This window comes from Aegilops tauschii, chromosome 1 (genome assembly GCF_002575655.3).
Source record: "Aegilops tauschii subsp. strangulata cultivar AL8/78 chromosome 1, Aet v6.0, whole genome shotgun sequence".
NCBI classification, from domain to species: Eukaryota; Viridiplantae; Streptophyta; class Magnoliopsida; order Poales; family Poaceae; genus Aegilops; species Aegilops tauschii.
Window position 1 is genome coordinate 76,514,627 of NC_053035.3, and position 16,846 is coordinate 76,531,472.

General features: G+C 42.1%; 3 protein-coding genes and 2 long non-coding RNA genes across 5 annotated transcripts; 2 read left to right on the forward strand and 3 right to left on the reverse strand.

The window, feature by feature from the left end:
* Positions 1-717: 717 nt before the first annotated feature.
* LOC141041696 (uncharacterized) lies at positions 718-4,692 on the reverse strand. The gene is made up of 2 exons (XR_012202797.1): positions 4,412-4,692; positions 718-3,669 (listed from the first exon to the last, which is right to left on the reverse strand). It is a non-coding gene; the product is annotated as an uncharacterized lncRNA (long non-coding RNA).
* LOC109733074 (uncharacterized) lies at positions 1,039-6,361 on the forward strand. The gene is made up of 5 exons (XR_002225527.4): positions 1,039-1,318; positions 1,991-2,511; positions 3,252-3,648; positions 4,375-4,771; positions 5,498-6,361. It is a non-coding gene; the product is annotated as an uncharacterized lncRNA (long non-coding RNA).
* Positions 6,362-6,809: 448 nt separating this feature from the next.
* LOC109733081 (protein FAR1-RELATED SEQUENCE 5-like) lies at positions 6,810-9,522 on the forward strand. The gene is made up of 3 exons (XM_020292282.4): positions 6,810-7,050; positions 7,766-9,348; positions 9,435-9,522. Exons 1-2 carry the CDS (start codon positions 6,850-6,852, stop codon positions 9,188-9,190), a joined length of 1,626 nt encoding a protein of 541 aa, XP_020147871.3. The 5' UTR covers positions 6,810-6,849; the 3' UTR covers positions 9,191-9,348; positions 9,435-9,522.
* Positions 9,523-11,258: 1,736 nt separating this feature from the next.
* LOC120973343 (ubiquitin-like-specific protease ESD4) lies at positions 11,259-13,169 on the reverse strand. Its single transcript, XM_040398867.2, has 6 exons — positions 12,827-13,169; positions 12,509-12,686; positions 12,060-12,392; positions 11,848-11,951; positions 11,659-11,731; positions 11,259-11,548 (listed from the first exon to the last, which is right to left on the reverse strand). Exons 3-6 carry the CDS (start codon positions 12,231-12,233, stop codon positions 11,444-11,446), a joined length of 456 nt encoding a protein of 151 aa, XP_040254801.1. The 5' UTR covers positions 12,234-12,392; positions 12,509-12,686; positions 12,827-13,169; the 3' UTR covers positions 11,259-11,443.
* On the reverse strand, positions 12,738-16,158 carry LOC120969896 (uncharacterized). Its single transcript, XM_045231388.2, has 6 exons — positions 15,404-16,158; positions 14,544-15,283; positions 14,251-14,454; positions 13,159-14,131; positions 12,910-13,043; positions 12,738-12,758 (listed from the first exon to the last, which is right to left on the reverse strand). Exons 2-6 carry the CDS (start codon positions 14,700-14,702, stop codon positions 12,738-12,740), a joined length of 1,491 nt encoding a protein of 496 aa, XP_045087323.2. The 5' UTR covers positions 14,703-15,283; positions 15,404-16,158.
* Between the last annotated feature and the right edge of the window lie 688 nt (positions 16,159-16,846).

Here is a 16,846-nt window from a genome sequence, read left to right on the forward strand (position 1 = left end):
GACTTCAATGACTGCCCACCTTGCTCGCATCCTCTCCATTAATGGCGCCCAAGCTGCAGTTTAAATCGCTTTTTAAATATAAAACACTCATCGCAAACGTTTTAGTTAGAACTAGAGGGTGCACCCGCGCAATTGCGCGGCTAGATTTATTGTTAGTATGTTTTGCCATTCTAAATATAGGTGATAATTAAATATGTTATATTGTATTGAAGTAAAAAAATAAAGCATGTTTTACTATACGTTAAAGAGAATTAGTTCATTTATGAATATATTTTAGATTTTTAACGGTAAACCTTTTGAATGTCCCAACGGATTACTGCGCATTAGAGCCACATGTTTCCTTCTAATGTGAATAATGCTCTATATAGCTAAATCATGGGACCTTAATTATGTTATATTTTACATTATTGGTAAATGAACTTTGTTATGTTATTCTGTTACAATTATTTGGACTTGCATTTCTGCCTTTTAACATTGTATGCAATTTAATTTTTTTGTCAATTGAAAACTACTTTATGCTATTTTGTAGCTTCGTCACATGTTCCTTCGTGTTCCAATTATCTTCATGTGTTATTTTAGTTTAAATCGGCAAATTTTATTTCTTGTTGCATGCTGACTGGCTGGGTAAGCAATGAACAAATCTTCTTGAAATAAACAAACCATGCGTCAAGGTGTGATGGTCCCAATCCATTCTGGCATGGTCCTAATCCATGGTGGTGGTGGCAATACCAAAGTCTGTCTTTATATTTCTACAATACTACCAAAGTCTGTAGCAAGTAGACCCACCGGTGTAAGAAATGTACCTAATTCTAGAAAAAAAGTAATAGTATTAAAATATATTCGTTACCCCTTAGAATTCACAACAGGGTAAACTTATCCTAGAGTGTGTACATCTCTTCTCCCATTTCTTTGTCCACCGCGGAGGAGAAAACAGATCGAGCCTGCCCTCGCGTGACCGGAGCACCGACAGCCCGTGCATGGCCAATGATAGGAAGGGGATCCTCCAGGTCTGATTCGAGCTGCGGTTGTATCGCCGCCCACCAGCCAGGGCGCATCTCGCCGTCGCCGAGCTGGAAAGGCGGAGGGTGGTCGCCGGCGAGGCCACTGGTGCCGGTACAGATAGGTGATTTTCTTCATATTTTAATTCCTTGGGGAGGTGGATTTGATCCTTGGGAGACGCATGAGGCTGGATGAGTGCGTGGATCAAACTTTCACTGCTTGAGGCTCGCTGCAGTGGCCGAGGTTCTGGATGTTGGTGTCTGCTGGCCGCTGCTTAGTTGCTACCCTCATTTTTTGTGTTGTCGAACTCCTACCATTAGTAAGTACTCCAAAATTCCCAGCTTGAATTCAGAATTAGTTTTTTAAAATTTTACTGCTAAGCGATACTCACATTACAACTTTCCGTGTGGAAAAGGGCATTTGTACTTAGAGAACAGACTAAAGCGAACATATGGATCCGCCTAATTAGGTTGATCTCAACCTAGCAAGGGTTTTTTGCATCTAATTTTTCTTTGACCAAAAAAAGAGGTTTACGTTTACATTCACATTTGCTGAGCTAGGTAGCAAAAGAATCAGCCTGAAGTGAGACATGCATAACGCCGGCAATGCTATATTGGCGAACATACAAATGCAAGGCATCTGAAGTAGCTACACCCATGTTCTCTTATCTTGCTTCTGGAATCTTATTGACTAATGCTAGAGTTTAAAAGTTCTGATTCAATGTTCGTGCCACTTCTACAAATTTTGTAGGGCAGTACACCAATCGTTTTGTACACTTTTTTCTTCTGAATTAGAACAACCTTTTGCACCCCAGAGGAACCAATCTTGTTGTCTAATGGTAGATTATTGCTTATAATTCATCCGTAGCACTATGAAGTGTTTGTTTCTTTTATTTGTTGTTACCCCGTCCTTGCAAGAAGGCCTTCATTTATTAATGGTAATCTGGTTCATATGTCACATACAATTGGTTGGATTTCTACATGTGTTGTAGGTGGTGCCTATGACATTGAAGATTTGTTTGTTTTTGTTAAAGTATCATTCAAGTACAACATCTGAAGCCTATCATCATGCACAACTTACTGCATAGTTTCATGTGACGAAGATGAATCAAAACATAAGACTTGTTCCACATATTTGATCTATAATCGCTGGGTTTCCTGAGATCAATTAGCGGTGAGGGATTTCACGGAGCATGGACCACCGGTTGGTGAATTTCTGGGACGAAATCACTTTACTGGGTCTAAGCTTGTTGGTGGAAGGGCATCAATTCTAGGGCAGCATATATCACAAAGCAGTGGTTGGCCAAGGCAGGCTAATGGAGAACGGTTGCATCTGAAGCACACGGGAGAGGGTGGAACAGCGGCTATGGTCCAAGAGAGGTATGGGGTAACGGCGACATATTCGTATAAGGAGATCGCGGGGCAAATAATATAGCAGCAAGATGAGCAGCGCCTGAGGGCGGCCACTGTTGTTACCCTCCTCATTGTTGTTGCTGCCGGAATCCTATCAAATGTAAGTGCTGATGATAAGCATCCTTTCTAATGCGGATTAAGTCTTATAGTTCCTTCAAATCACCATGAAGTGTTCAATTTTTTTTTCCGTGTTCGAGCAAGATGGGATTAATTTGTGAATTGAAATATTGTATATATGTGTTAGTCGACATACAATGGTTGAAATTTTACATGTGTTTTAGGTGTCATATGGTACCGAAGATCTAGTCATGGTTTTTTTAAATTGAAATTGTTGGATGAGATATAGAGGTTTTATTTATTACCCACAACAATAAACTGACAAAAGTGCATGTCTTCCAGAAAATTATACTATCAGATTCTTTTTCATAGTTTAATATTCGCACCCTTACAATCTACTAATAAGTATCCTTCCTATCCTGGTCGTTGTCAAGTACTCTTACAATATATTTGTAAATACATATAGTCTGCTTACTATTTAATGATAACCAAATTTGGAGATTAATTCACCTATGTAATGTGCATAATCAATGACACATTTTTGCTATGATGAATATGTAAATAAATTCTGTACAATTCCATAAATACACAGTCAGGCATTTTTGTTGTAAAGATAATGTAGATAATTTTTTATAGCTTTGCAAATAAGATTAACCTTGGTGTATAAATACAATCAGAGTAGAGGTAACTATGCAATGGTCATGCGTCACATCATTAGTCTAAGGCTCTAACCACATTCATGGAGAATCTAACATCTCAACTACGCATATCTGTTTGTTCCAGAAGCCACGAAATTGAGGTATGTAGAAGATGAACAAACCTGAGAACTGATGATCCAAAGAAGAGTCGGAGCTCGAGCATCACATAGCCGTCAGCTATGGTGGCTTGTGGGCGGATGTTTCTCAGACCTAAGTTGTTGCCGCTGGACCGTGGTTACATTCATCCTAGCTTGGAGGAAATGGTGCGGGAAGATATGCATGTGCAGGGCGAAGAAGTGGACGAAGGCCGAAGTAGCAATCTCTGCCTCCCTATCGCTGCGTCCTGCTCCTCAATATGTCACCTTAGTCATGGCCGCCTTATCCCTCATGCTGCTGATTTGAATCTGCCCTACTCTTCTTCTCCTAGACTGCTCGAGCGCTTCAGCGGGTGCCTTGCCGACGACAGGGAAGGAAGGACCAGAGTAAGTATAATATGGAAGTTCCTGTTCAAATTAGTAGAATATGCTTACCAGCTGTTAGAATTTATAGATATATACCACAATTGTCACTACAGATTAAATATAATGTGAAAGTTCTTGTCAGTTTTCTTTGTAGTTAGTTTGCGACAATCACAACATGATCATTTGAATATTTTGTTGTAACAAATCTATTATAGCTATTGTTGTGAAAGAAAAATCCTTAAAAAATCACCCAATAGCAACCCGAGGAAGTTAAGAGACATAAATGATCCAGATATGGTTCCATTATGCTCCCTCTGTTCGATAATATATGACGTTTTCTGGCAGTACACAATGCCAAAAACGTCTTATATTATGGGACAGAAGCGAGTTTGTGATTTTTTTGGTTATTCTTGATTCCACATGCTTCATTTGGGTGAATAATCCATTGGCATCCAAATTTGGAGATTAATTCACCTATGTAATGTGCATAATCAATGACACATTTTTGCTATGATGAATATGTAAATAAATTTTGTACAATTCCATAAATACACAGTTAAGCATTTTTGTTGTAAAGATAATGTAGATAATTTTTTATAGCTTTGCAAATAAGATTAACCTTGGTGTATAAATCCGATCAGAGTAGAGGTAGCTATGCAATGGTCTTGCGTCACATCATTAGTCTAAGGCTCTAACCACATTCATGGAGAATCTAACATCTCAACTACGCATATCTGTTTGTTGCAGAAGCCACGAAATTGAGGTACGCAGAAGATGAACAAACCTGAGAACTGATGATCCAAAGAAGAGTCGGAGCTCGAGCATCACATAGCTGTCAGCTATGGTGGCTTGTAGGCGGATGTGTCTCAGACCTAAGTTTTTGCCGCTGGACCGTGGTTACGTTCATCCTAGCTTGGAGGCAACGGTGTGGGTGGGTATGCATGTGCAAGGCGAAGAAGTGGACGAAGGCCGAAGAAGCAATCTCTGCCTCCCTATCGCTGCATCCTGCTCCTCAATATGTCACCTTAGTCATGGCCGCCTTATCCCTCATGCTGCTGATTTGAATCTGCCCTACTCTTCTTCTCCTAGACTGCTCGAGCGCTTCAGCGGGTGCCTTGCCGACGACAGGGAAGGAAGGACCAGAGTAAGTATAATATGGAAGTTCCTGTTCAAATTAGTAGAATATGCTTACCAGGGGTTAGAATTTATAGATATATACCACAATTTTCACTACAGATTAAATATAATATGAAAGTTCTTGTCAGTTTTCTTTGTAGTTAGTTTGCGACAATCACAACATGATCATTTGAATATTTTGTTGTAACAAATCTATTATAGCTATTGTTGTGAAAGAAAAATCCTTAAAAAATCACCCAATAGCAACCCGAGGAAGTTAAGAGACATAAATGATCCAGATATGGTTCCATTATGCTCCCTCTGTTCGATAATATATGACGTTTTCTGGCAGTACACAATGCCAAAAACGTCTTATATTATGGGACAGAAGCGAGTTTGTGATTTTTTTGGTTATTCTTGATTCCACATGCTTCATTTGGGTGAATAATCCATTGGCATCCAAATTTGGAGATTAATTCACCTATGTAATGTGCATAATCAATGACACATTTTTGCTATGATGAATATGTAAATAAATTTTGTACAATTCCATAAATACACAGTTAAGCATTTTTGTTGTAAAGATAATGTAGATAATTTTTTATAGCTTTGCAAATAAGATTAACCTTGGTGTATAAATCCGATCAGAGTAGAGGTAGCTATGCAATGGTCTTGCGTCACATCATTAGTCTAAGGCTCTAACCACATTCATGGAGAATCTAACATCTCAACTACGCATATCTGTTTGTTCCAGAAGCCACGAAATTGAGGTACGCAGAAGATGAACAAACCTGAGAACTGATGATCCAAAGAAGAGTCGGAGCTCGAGCATCACATAGCTGTCAGCTATGGTGGCTTGTAGGCGGATGTGTCTCAGACCTAAGTTTTTGCCGCTGGACCGTGGTTACGTTCATCCTAGCTTGGAGGCAACGGTGTGGGTGGGTATGCATGTGCAAGGCGAAGAAGTGGACGAAGGCCGAAGAAGCAATCTCTGCCTCCCTATCGCTGCGTCCTGCTCCTCAATATGTCACCTTAGTCATGGCCGCCTTATCCCTCATGCTGCTGATTTGAACCTACCCTACTCTTCTTCTCCTAGGCTGCTCAAGCGCTTCAGCGGTGCCTCGCTGACGACAGGGAAGGAAGGATCAGAAGTGACGGCTATAGCCCCAGGAATTTGGAAACCATAGGAATTGATCTTCTTTATAAAACGTGTGTGGCAAGGGACGTGGAACCTGCTTCAGGGAAGACGAGATGGATCATGTGAGAGAAGGGACCAGTTTTTTTTTGCCAATTGCCTAGTCCATATTGTCCATGTATTCGAAGCATGCAAACGTGTGGCTCCTGGAGTTTGTATTGCTCTTGGATATGTGTAAGCGTTTTGTTTTTTATTTTTCCCTTTTTTGCTTTCCAATTCGGACATGCATCAGTTCGTACCTGATTGTATTGGACTCAAACAATACGTGTCCAAGTTTTATTGCTCTTGGATATGTGTAAGCGTTTTGTTTTTTATTTTTCCCTTTTTTGCTTTCCAATTCGGACATGCATCAGTTCGTACCTGATTGTATTGGACTCAAACAATACGTGTCCAAGTTTTTTTAAAACAATATGTGTCCATGTATTTCTTCCCGTGCGCCCTGGTGTTATGGTTCTATATGCATCTAACGTGGCAACATAAAGGTTCAATATTGCTGGTACATATATTTTTACATGTTACATAGAAACTTTAAATCTCAGCCGTTGTTATTCTAATCAAATGGTGTAAAAACGATTAGCATATATGGACAAACGTGATGGCTTATTTTACTCTTGTTTTAATTATATATATAATAGATGGCCGCAGCTAGGCGTAGGTCGGGTGATATGCTGGATTTGTAAACCGCGTTCGCGTCCGTCCGATCGAACAACGCTGGTCCGTCCGATCCACGCGAGCTGAACCACGCGCACGCTCCCACCTCCACGCGAGCGGTTGCAATGAAACGGGGATAGGTCGATCCCCACCCGCAGATCGCGGGCGCTTTCGCCCCACCGGGGATCGGTCGCGATCCGGCGGCCGCCTCCCCTTCCCTCCACCTCTTCCCCAACCCCACCCCCCACCCCCTGCCCGCGATGGCGCACCACATCGCCAGAGACATGGCCTACTCCGCCATAGGTGGTAGCTCCGGTGAGGGTTCGGCTGTTCCCCGGCGGACGACTTCAGCTCCGGCGAGCGCCTTCGATCTCAGGCGACAAAGTTCTGCTACGCGCATGTACCGAGATCCTCCAATTGTTTTCTCTGATGCTCCTCCGGCTGGATCCGCTGCAAATTGGGTGAGCTTCCCCTGCTGCCAAATCCTCTGAAATCCTCCACTTGTTTATGTGCTGCATTGACATTTGCCAGTTATGCTCATTGGATGTTGATATGCTAATTGGTTTTAATTCACAAAAAGTAGAAAAAACAAAAATGTTTGAAACTACACGTTATGTTGCTTTGGTTCAGTTCAGTAACAAGAAAAAAAGGTTGTGTAAAATTGGAAAAGGTTACTTTCAGTGACCCTGAATGTTGCTTTGATTCAGAGAATGCAACAGCACTGCATGTTTGCTTGCTTTAAATTCAGAGGATGTAAGACTACTGAATGTTTGCTTTGCTTTAGATTTCAAATATTGCAAAAAAAATGTTGAAAATTCAGCTTCAGAAAAATATTTTTGCTGCTGAAAATAGCAAAAAACAGTAGTAGATTAGAGACCTTATGCATGTTATAGTGGTGTTAGTCTATGGATTTCAGCAAGCACAAAAACTCTATGATGAAAAAAAATATTATTTGAAGTTGATAAAAAAGTTATGCAGGACCAAAAAATGTCGTAAAATGTACTACTACAGTACTACCTATAGATCTTATAAACATGCTGCAATGAAAAAATATACTACTGATATACATGTTGATGTTTCATCTATAAAAATGTTTCTCTTGCAAAGAAATGTTGACCTCAAATACTGTTCAACTGCTACTGATGGTGTTGTTCTACTGTTGTTGCAATGATGTAGCATACCGAAGATGGGGCGGCAAATGAGGAGAGTTTTGTTCAGCAACCTTTCACAAGTCATGGTGGTGGGGATTCAGGTGGTGTCCTAAACACTCACGGTGGAATGCATGATGCAGATGAGGATGATGATATTTCATCTCAGCCACTTCTGCCCTATGTTGGCATGGAATTTGACTCAATTGAAGATGCCCAAAAGTTCTATAATGACTACGCATTTGGAACGGGTTTTGGCTCACGCATAGCTTCCTCAAAGAACAGCCAGAAGAAAGGTCCACAACAACTTATCAAGAGGGTCTTCCAATGTGTGCATGCTGGCAAACCGGAGACTACATGTGAGACAAGCAGCCACTCGGAAGGAATTGCAGCAGGGGGAAGCTCATCAAGCAAGCAGGCCGGGGTTGAAATGGATGTGACAGTCAAGCGTCAGAGGAATCGGATTATTCGTTATGATTGCAAAGCTCATATGATTGTTGGCCTCAGGGGCAATAAGTGGGTTGTTACCTACTTTGTTGCACAACATACACACCCTTTGATGCAGCATGAGGAGATTGTGAGGTTCTACCGCTCACACCGCAAAATTCCAGAAGAAGATTACCAACTACTGATGACAATGCATGATGTAAACTTGTCAACTACAAATTGCATGGGAATGCTTGGAATGGTCCATGGCGGAGACCGGAGGAAACTGCCATATGTGAAGAGGGATGTTTCAAATGCGCGTTCCAAGCTGCGACAAAATCAGTCATTTCAGGACATGGATATGACAGTTGCTTACTTTAAGAGGCGTCAAGCTGAGAATGCTCAATTCTACTACGCAACAGAAGTTGACAAAGAAACAAACGAAGTGACAGCTCTGTTTTGGGTGGATGGAAGGACAAGAGCATTGTACCCAAAGTACAAAGATTGTGTGTTCTTTGACACAACATTTTGCACAAATCGGTACAATCTGCCTTTCGCTCCTATTGTTGGTGTGAACAACCACTTGCAAACCGTGCTGCTAGGTTGTGCCTTGGTGCCAAATGAACAAATAGAAACTTTCAAGTGGGTGTTTCAACATTGGATGATTGCAATGAATAATGAGCACCCGTTGAACCTAATGACTGACCAGGACAAGGCAATGGAAACAGCAATAAAAGATGTCTTCCCAAACACAGTGCATAGGTGCTGCAAATGGCACGTCCAGCGAAAAGCAAGGGAAAAGTTGGGTAGGATCCTGAGCATGGATGAAAATTTTGAGCAGGTTTTCTATGGGGTTATCAATGATTCGGAGACGGTGGATGAGTTCGAGGAGAATTGGCAGCATATGCTGCATTGCTTTGAATTGGTTGACAACAGACATCTAAGCAACATGTGGCGTAAGCGAGAGACATGGGCTCCAGCATACTTCCGAAAGAACTTCTTCCCATTTACAAGCACTACAGGGTAGTCTGAGGGTCTCAACTCCTACTTCAAGACATTTGTCAACCCTCAAGACTCTGTCTGGAGATTTGTACAACAATATGAGGTGCTTCAAGAAACAATGTTGGACCGTGAAGATAATCAATATTTCATAGGCCACGCAACAACTGCACCACTTTACTCAAGGTATGTGTGTGCTTTGTAGAGAGAAAAAGTTAGAACAGGGAACTTGAAAAACTCAAAATCATTGACCTTTTCATTGCAACATTCAGGTACAACTTTGAGCGCCAAGCAGTTCACTTCTATACCCGAAGCGTGTTTCTCAAGTTTCAAAAAGAGGTCATGGCATCAACAGGCTTCATCATGAACCTGGCCCCTGCTCTTGACAATGCAAGCGTGAGGTTTGAGCTGCACTCAAATTACTTTGAGAACCCCCGAATATTTTCAGTGAATGTTGTGTTGGCAGAGGAGAAGTTTGAATGCAGCTGCAACTGTTTTGAGATGAATGGGATTATTTGTGCACACATCATAAGGGTAATGGTGCATCTCAATGTCCAAAAAATTCCACAAAGATACATGCTAGAGAGGTGGTCAGAAGCTGCGACAACGGCAATGAGCGGTGGTGGATGTCTCCTAGATTTTGGGCACCCTGCAACCAACACTCTCAAGTACAACGCCTTGTGCAGAAAGTATACATGGTTGGCTTCACAAGCTTGCAGCAACGATCTTGCCTACAAAATAATGAATGATGCAGCTCACCAACTTGAGCCCCTCATAGCTGCAGCAAAGCAAGGGGCACTCCCAGAACAACAGGAAGCAAATCAGCCGCAAGCAATGCAACAACAACAAACCCCCGAGCCAACCACTGTGCCGCAACCTGATGGCGATGCCATGCTTCAGAACCCCGCACGTGTTCCAAAAAAAGGGCGTCCGACTGAAAAATCAAAGAGGAGAAAGACTCTGCTTGAGCAACGAGAAGATGCACATAAGAATAAAGCTAAGAAAGATGAAAAGAAGCAAACCAAGCCCAGAGGAAAACCTGGACCAAAGAAGAAAGCGCCTCCTTGTTCGTACTGCAACGAAGAAGGTCACGGTGTCCAAACATGCCAGTACTTGAAGGCTGCAATGGGGGTCAAAAAATGTCCCTACTGTGAAGAGCAAGGTCATGCTGTGCAAGAATGTCCCTACCTAAAAGCTGCAATGAAGACAGATGCTAGCATGGCTAGAGCAACAGAGCTTAGGCTGTGATCAACTTCGACCAGAAAAAGAAAAAGAAAACTCTCTTGCTACTACACATTTGTAATATTGGTTACATAGATTAGTTTATTGACAAAGAGAATGGTGCAATTTACATTAGAGGACAAAAAGTAGTTATTTCATCATGCATTGAGTTGTGCCTGATATAATGTTCTTCTTTTTCTGAAATTACAATTCCCCTTGTTGCTTATGATATTGTTGCTGGCTCATTGTACTTCCACCATTGTAGCTTTTATTTTGAAAGGTTTCCTTGGGACAACAATGCATGATGTTGTTGCTGGCTACTTAAACATACAAGTACATTGAAGCATCCTGTTTTAAAAACTTTTCCATAAAAAACACACTGGAGAAACTGCAGCAAAAACTTTTGACATGCCCGTTGCCACATAGAAAGGATATTGCATTACATTTCCTTTTGTTTTAGTGAGATTGAAAAGTTATGAAGATGAAGAGAAACAACAGCCCGACAATCGCCCCAACCCCACCCTATTGTTGCGATTATTCAACTTCACACACGATTACATGTGTGAGTACAGTGTATTGACTTTCATTGATGATGTCGAACTTCACTGTAATTACTAAATCCATATAAAAAAGGTGTATATTCACTGTAATTACTAATTCCATATGAGTAATAGAGATACTAGCAGATACACTGTAACTACTTGTGAGAAAAAAAAGATCTCAAGCCAGGTACAGACAAAGTATATCAACAATCTTCTTGAAAAGGCAAGTAAAAAACAAATAATCCTTGCATAAGCTGACAAACAATCTTGAATAGGCTTCACAAAAAACAAATCCTTGCATACAGTCACACACTGAAACATTCCTGTGCTTCATTCAGAGTTGCATTGTGAAAAAAGTTCAGTTGAGCTGGCTAGAAGAACAAGCTCTCAACTACACTCGAGCTGGCGACAAGAACATGCTCCCAACTACACTCTAGCTAGCTACAATAACTCGCGTCAGCAGTACTAGGCCACCGCCGCCATGACTCCACCTGTTGCAGAAGCTCGAAAACACCCATCTAACGCTGAAGAAGCAGCTTCAGCTGATGCACGGGGTCCAACTTGTTGCTTGGGTGTCTCAACAGATCTGCTGCAATGCGTTTCCGAAGGTTTGGGATGTAATCCTAGGAAGCAATAAGACAGGAAACAAGTAAAAATTTAGTCATGAAACAGATCCCAATCAAGTTGAGAAGAATTACAAAAAAAAATATGGTTTGCTATCTAAAGAAAATACCTCGCCAAATGACAGCATAACAAGGCCATCCCAATTCTCCACGTATAAAATACTATAGTAGCCACAGTTATAGCTGAAAAAATAGAAGGTATATAGTTATAAAATGCAAAAGCAGCTTTAGGTGAAAAAAGAGAAAAATGTCTCTAAATGCAAAATAAACACATATTCTTCTGGGATAAAAATGCTTACTAAGTTTTTTGTTGAGGGTAATCAAGTGGGGTGAATAGCGAGTAAGACTCGAGATTGTGCTTAAAAAGTGGCTCCCTCATTGCAACACTCTTGATGTTTGCGACCTGATCAAACCCGATAAAACATGGACAAACAAAATGCATAAGTGTGCGGTGTGGAAAAGCAAAAAGAAGGAAAAGATTTGTTGCGCCAAACTCCAACAGGAGCATTACCACATTCTTAGTGATCCTGTCCATCTCAAAAAGGTCTTCCGAGTTCCTAATGGAGTCAAAGATATTGAACTCCTTTTGGGTGATGTTAACAACTACTACTGCCCAGTGCCTTTTGTGTACAACCATGAAGAATAGCTGCAATGCATCAAAACAAAGCAGAACCAGAAAATCCATTTAGAAAAAAAATGAAAAAAATAGAAAAAGAATGCAAGATGGAACAAGATAAGAACTTACTAGGTCAGATTTTGAAATGTGATTTTGTAAGCAAGCATTCTTAAATTCTTTTTCGCACACCTTCGGATCAAACACATCTGGCTCAGCACTGAGTTTCAACTGATGGAGAAAATCACAAAACAAAACAAAAATATTAGAGGGCAGACCACAACTATATGATAAATAAAAAAAGCATTGAAACAAACAGATAGAAAAAAACAGATTTGAACACTAACACTCATCAACACTGAGAAAACAATTTTTTTTGGCTTCTTCTTCTTCACGGACTGATCATAGTTGAATGTCTTCAGGTATAAGGTCATGACCTCATTGTCAATCTCCGCTCTTGGCTTTAGAGATGCATGAAAATTCTCGAGAGATGTATGGAAGCCATCTATTTCAATGAAGTCGGGCCTGCAAAAGAAAATTTGTGTTGATTTTAGATAAAAACAGCAAGAGATATGCTCACATATCAAACTCTTTCATCTATGGAAACAAAAAAAAAAGATTTCAGGCAAAAATGAGTAATAGAAAAGCATCATCATATGACTCACAGAAGCTCGTTTTTCTTTGGTTTTCTTGTCTTGTATCTGGTCATTACATACTGATGGTGTAAGGCATCACCGTGTGCATCAACCTTAATCTTCTTCATCGTTGGCACATTGTCTGGGGAGACAGCCACCCTTTTCTTCTTTGACTGTTTACCAAGACTGTTGGACTCACCCCTGACCTCAACATTCGCCTCGGTTGTCTCGTGCAAATCCACTACTACTGCACAACATTGCAACAACACAAAAAACAGAAAGAAAAATGAGAATGCAAAAAGGAAACGCACTGAGAAAACTCTTGGATAAAAAGGAGCTTGTGTTCTGAAGCAAGAAAAAACCTTGAGGTCCATCGGAGGAAGCGTTTTTGAATGAGATGGGGGACACATCAAACACAGGCCCCGGAATGTCGTTTGCCCTAGGGAGCTTTGGAGCTATGTCAACTGTTGCGGTTGGGAGGTTGCTAGGCCTTTCAACTTGAGGAGTGTTGTCAAAGTTTGGCACTGATGGGATTGAATTCTGCACATCAGAGCTAGAAGCATTTGCTGTCTGCACATGCTTGACTGGTATGTCTACTTTTTGATTCATCCACTCACAGTCTTTGGTCCCCTCCGAGAAAAGAGCACAAGATGGGCCATCTTCCCACTCCAAGGCAGTTACCATCATTGCCTGCACCGTGCCCTGGGAAAGAACTGGTGTTTCAACCTTATCAGAAGCTCCCGAAGGATCCATGTTGCAAGCATCTTTGGGGGTCACCTTTCCGCCCTGATGTATAACTTCCTCTTGCTCCACACAATCCTTCCCATGAGAATGATTGCTACTCTCACCTTGTTGCAACGCAGCAGCCCTGGAACGCTTAGCAACGCTTGTGCTTTGACCCGCCCCCTGTTCCGCTTCCACCCCAACCTTCTCAGCTAATGCACCGGTCTCCACTACTTTGGGAGCAGCAACTACACCACCAGGTTGTGCCTTGTTCTGATCATCAGCACCTGCTTCTGCCCAGGAATCAGGATCCGATAATGGACACTTGGAAGAGTGGATAGCAATGCCTGCTGCAGTGGCTGTTGGGGTGCCAAAAGTCACCGCTCCCGTGTGCTCGACACTTCTTGTTGCAATGACTCTTGGGGCGACAAAACCTTCACTCCTGTGCTCATGGTTTGACACTGCATTGGAGTGCGCTTCCATCAACATGAGACCCAACCGCTTGCAGAAAGTTGACTGCAGGACCTGCCCAAAAGAGGTAACAACATTCTTCAACTCTGCCGTATAGAGAATTTTGTGCTTCTCATATATAGGCTTCAAGTGCAAAGGTATCTGGCACAGAAAATAAGAAACAAACAAATGGGGGTAAGCATAAATAAAAATGAAAAAAGAAGATCAAAAGAACACAAAGAAGCAAAATCATGCACTAACAAAAGGTAGTGCATTTCTACCTCTAACTCTTGGCAGGAAGGGAGCGGCTGCAGCCACTCATCCAGAGAGACGCGAAACTTGGCACCTAAATCACCCTCAACACTGACTTGAGTGTTGGCTTTGTCAGCTCTATTAGTGATATTTGCCGGATGATGTTGATTCTGACCCTCACATTGCTTGTCCGCCTTCAGTACTGCATATGGCGTTTGAGACAAAGGACGATGCTTCATACAACAATCACCAAAAAGAAGAAAGTAAGATGTTTATCACCGAAAGAAATCTTTAAAAAAAGGAAGATTGGGTCTGCTCTTACATTGCGCTTTCCAAAATCAACCTTCTCGAGGGTGAGCTTGTTCCTGTCAAATTCTTTAACAAGCTCAAAATCTGCATTGCACACAAAGCAAGCCCTGGGCAGCGAGTAGTTGAACGTCTCCTCACTAATCAATGACCGAGGCACATCCAGGAAATCCATGTAAATTAACTACATATATTTTTGAAAAAGAAAACAAATCAGAAGGTTGTATCGTACATATGATTGTTGCGAGCAGAATAAAATAAAATAAAGTAAAGCAAAAATATGAACCAATGAAAACATAGACAAAAATGATTTGCGTTTGGCATACCACGAACATAGGTAGACAACCCCCTATCCAGAAGCCACTTGCCCCAGCCTCCCTCTTTAGTTGGTAATTCCTCGCCTCCCTCAACGCAGTTGCCAACACATGCTCGTCCCACGCAAACTCATTCAGTTCATCCAAGTCCTTCAAGCTAGCAAGGTAGTCCAACGAGACCATGTTGCCGGTGCCAGGAACTAGCACGAGAGCAAGGCATAAAAGAACCCAAGTCCTCTCTAAAGTAACAACATCATTATCCGATGCTTTCTTGATTACAGAAATGGATTTCTTAATTGGAGCCCTTGTGCCTTCTCGATATATGTCGCGCAGCTCGCAACGTTCGTTCCTCTTCAGCAGCTCCACTACCCTTGGTCCGGATGGGACATTAATTTTTTTTTGCACCATGTCTCTAGTGAACAATATAGTCTTCTTTTTATGGCTGCCAAAAGGCACATGTCAAATTTGAGGACGAAGAACATTGCTATGCAATTCCAAATAAAGAACATTGCAACAGAGACACACACAAAATGAAATGGGCCAAAGGGTGATTTGAAGGTACCTGAACAAAGAATGCTTAGTGTCAATTCTCATAACTACCCAGTCAATCAGCTCAAGAGGTACAGAAAATGGTCTGATCTTCAACAACGAACCAAAACTCGACTTCTCTAGCACTGCCCTCTTGTTAGCATTCAGCTCCTTCTCTGCAACCTCACGCAAACAGCTAGCTGAAAAGCGCGTTGAAAACGACCCATCGGAAGATTCATCATCATCCATTTTTGGATCACTGCAAAAAAAACAAAAAGGAAATGTTCAGAACACCCATTAACAACACTAAAAGCTATAGAGAAGGAATGCATGAAAAATCTGAAACTTGTGAAAAAAAATCTGAAATGTACTTGGTCATTGCATGAAAATGCTGGTTGGTCATTCATTTTAGGAGGCCACATAAAAAATGCAATGTAGCATCTTCACTAACTTCTGAAAGGGAAAACTTATATAGCTATCACTAACAGATATCAAATAAAAACAAACACAAACAACTACTTCTGCAATTTCCATGCAATATGGGTAAAAATCCTGGGGTAACATGTACTGCAATGCAACACAACTGCCTCCTGAACAAACACAACAACAGACAAAACTACACTAAAATCTACAACTCGCAAGTACTACAAATGCAAAAAACCGTCTAATCATATCTCTGCATCATCAGACCTGCTACACACATAAAAACAGCAGCAACCGTCTGCATAAATCCACATGCAGTCGACGACATTGCAGCATTAGTCGTGAGCACCACCGAAACCTGTCAAAAAAGCAGCAGCACACACACACACATGCCATCACTGATGACCTTCAGCAAGGTGCAGTGAAAAAGACGTGGAAGATTGCAACAAGCTTGAAACAGAGGCAGTTGCGAGCGCGAGATCCCGGAGAGAGTGTATGGGCTCTGGCAAAACTCCTGCTCCAGATCCAGAACAAAGACCACCCCGCCTCTCCCAAAAATAGATGTCTACCGACGAGCCCGCCACTAAAACTCCGGCGAGCCGGCGATCCGCCTCCCCAAAAATAGATCGTCTGGCCTTTCTACTACGAATTTCTGCTGCGGATTTCCGTATTATTTTGGAGAAGGATCCGAGGTACCTGTCCTGCAGATTGTCGCCGTCCATGTCTTCAGCCGCCTCCTCGCGGACCTCCTCGCGCGCCTCCCCTCGTCGACCTCGCGTCAGCTTCGCCGCCCCAGGAGCTGGACGCCGCGACGACCGTCGCATCGGAGATTTGGAGCGAGGGCGAGAGGAACGAAGGGGAAAGGGGAAATGTTGCGGTGTTCGGAAGGGGGTGCGGGTGAGGGAAAACGCCGACCCGATAGATCTCTCGCGTCGGGCGCTACACCGGGTCCGTCGGATCTCTCGCGATCGGACGGTGCGCGAGGAGATTTACGAGAGCGAGAGATCAGTCGGCTGGAAAGAAGCATTTTCCATAATAGATAGATAGATACCCG

What these genes read in the sequence shown, in the direction of transcription:
- LOC109733081 (XM_020292282.4), top strand. Translation starts at nt 6,850, where the DNA reads ATGGCGCACCACATCGCCAGAGACATGGCCTACTCCGCCATAGGTGGT. An exon ending in CTGGATCCGCTGCAAATTGG is followed by an intron (nt 7,051 to 7,765) that starts GTGAGCTTCCCC and finishes GCAATGATGTAG; the next exon opens with CATACCGAAGATGGGGCGGC.
- LOC120973343 (XM_040398867.2), bottom strand. Translation starts at nt 12,233, where the DNA reads ATGGATTTTCTGGTTCTGCTTTGTTTTGATGCATTGCAGCTATTCTTC. An exon ending in ACAGGATCACTAAGAATGTG is followed by an intron (nt 11,952 to 12,059) that starts GTAATGCTCCTG and finishes GGGTTTGATCAG; the next exon opens with GTCGCAAACATCAAGAGTGT. An exon ending in TTATGCTGTCATTTGGCGAG is followed by an intron (nt 11,549 to 11,658) that starts GTATTTTCTTTA and finishes ATTGCTTCCTAG; the next exon opens with GATTACATCCCAAACCTTCG.
- LOC120969896 (XM_045231388.2), bottom strand. Translation starts at nt 14,702, where the DNA reads ATGGATTTCCTGGATGTGCCTCGGTCATTGATTAGTGAGGAGACGTTC. An exon ending in CTTCCTGCCAAGAGTTAGAG is followed by an intron (nt 14,132 to 14,250) that starts GTAGAAATGCAC and finishes TTTCTGTGCCAG; the next exon opens with ATACCTTTGCACTTGAAGCC. An exon ending in TTCCTCCGATGGACCTCAAG is followed by an intron (nt 13,044 to 13,158) that starts GTTTTTTCTTGC and finishes AATGTTGTGCAG; the next exon opens with TAGTAGTGGATTTGCACGAG.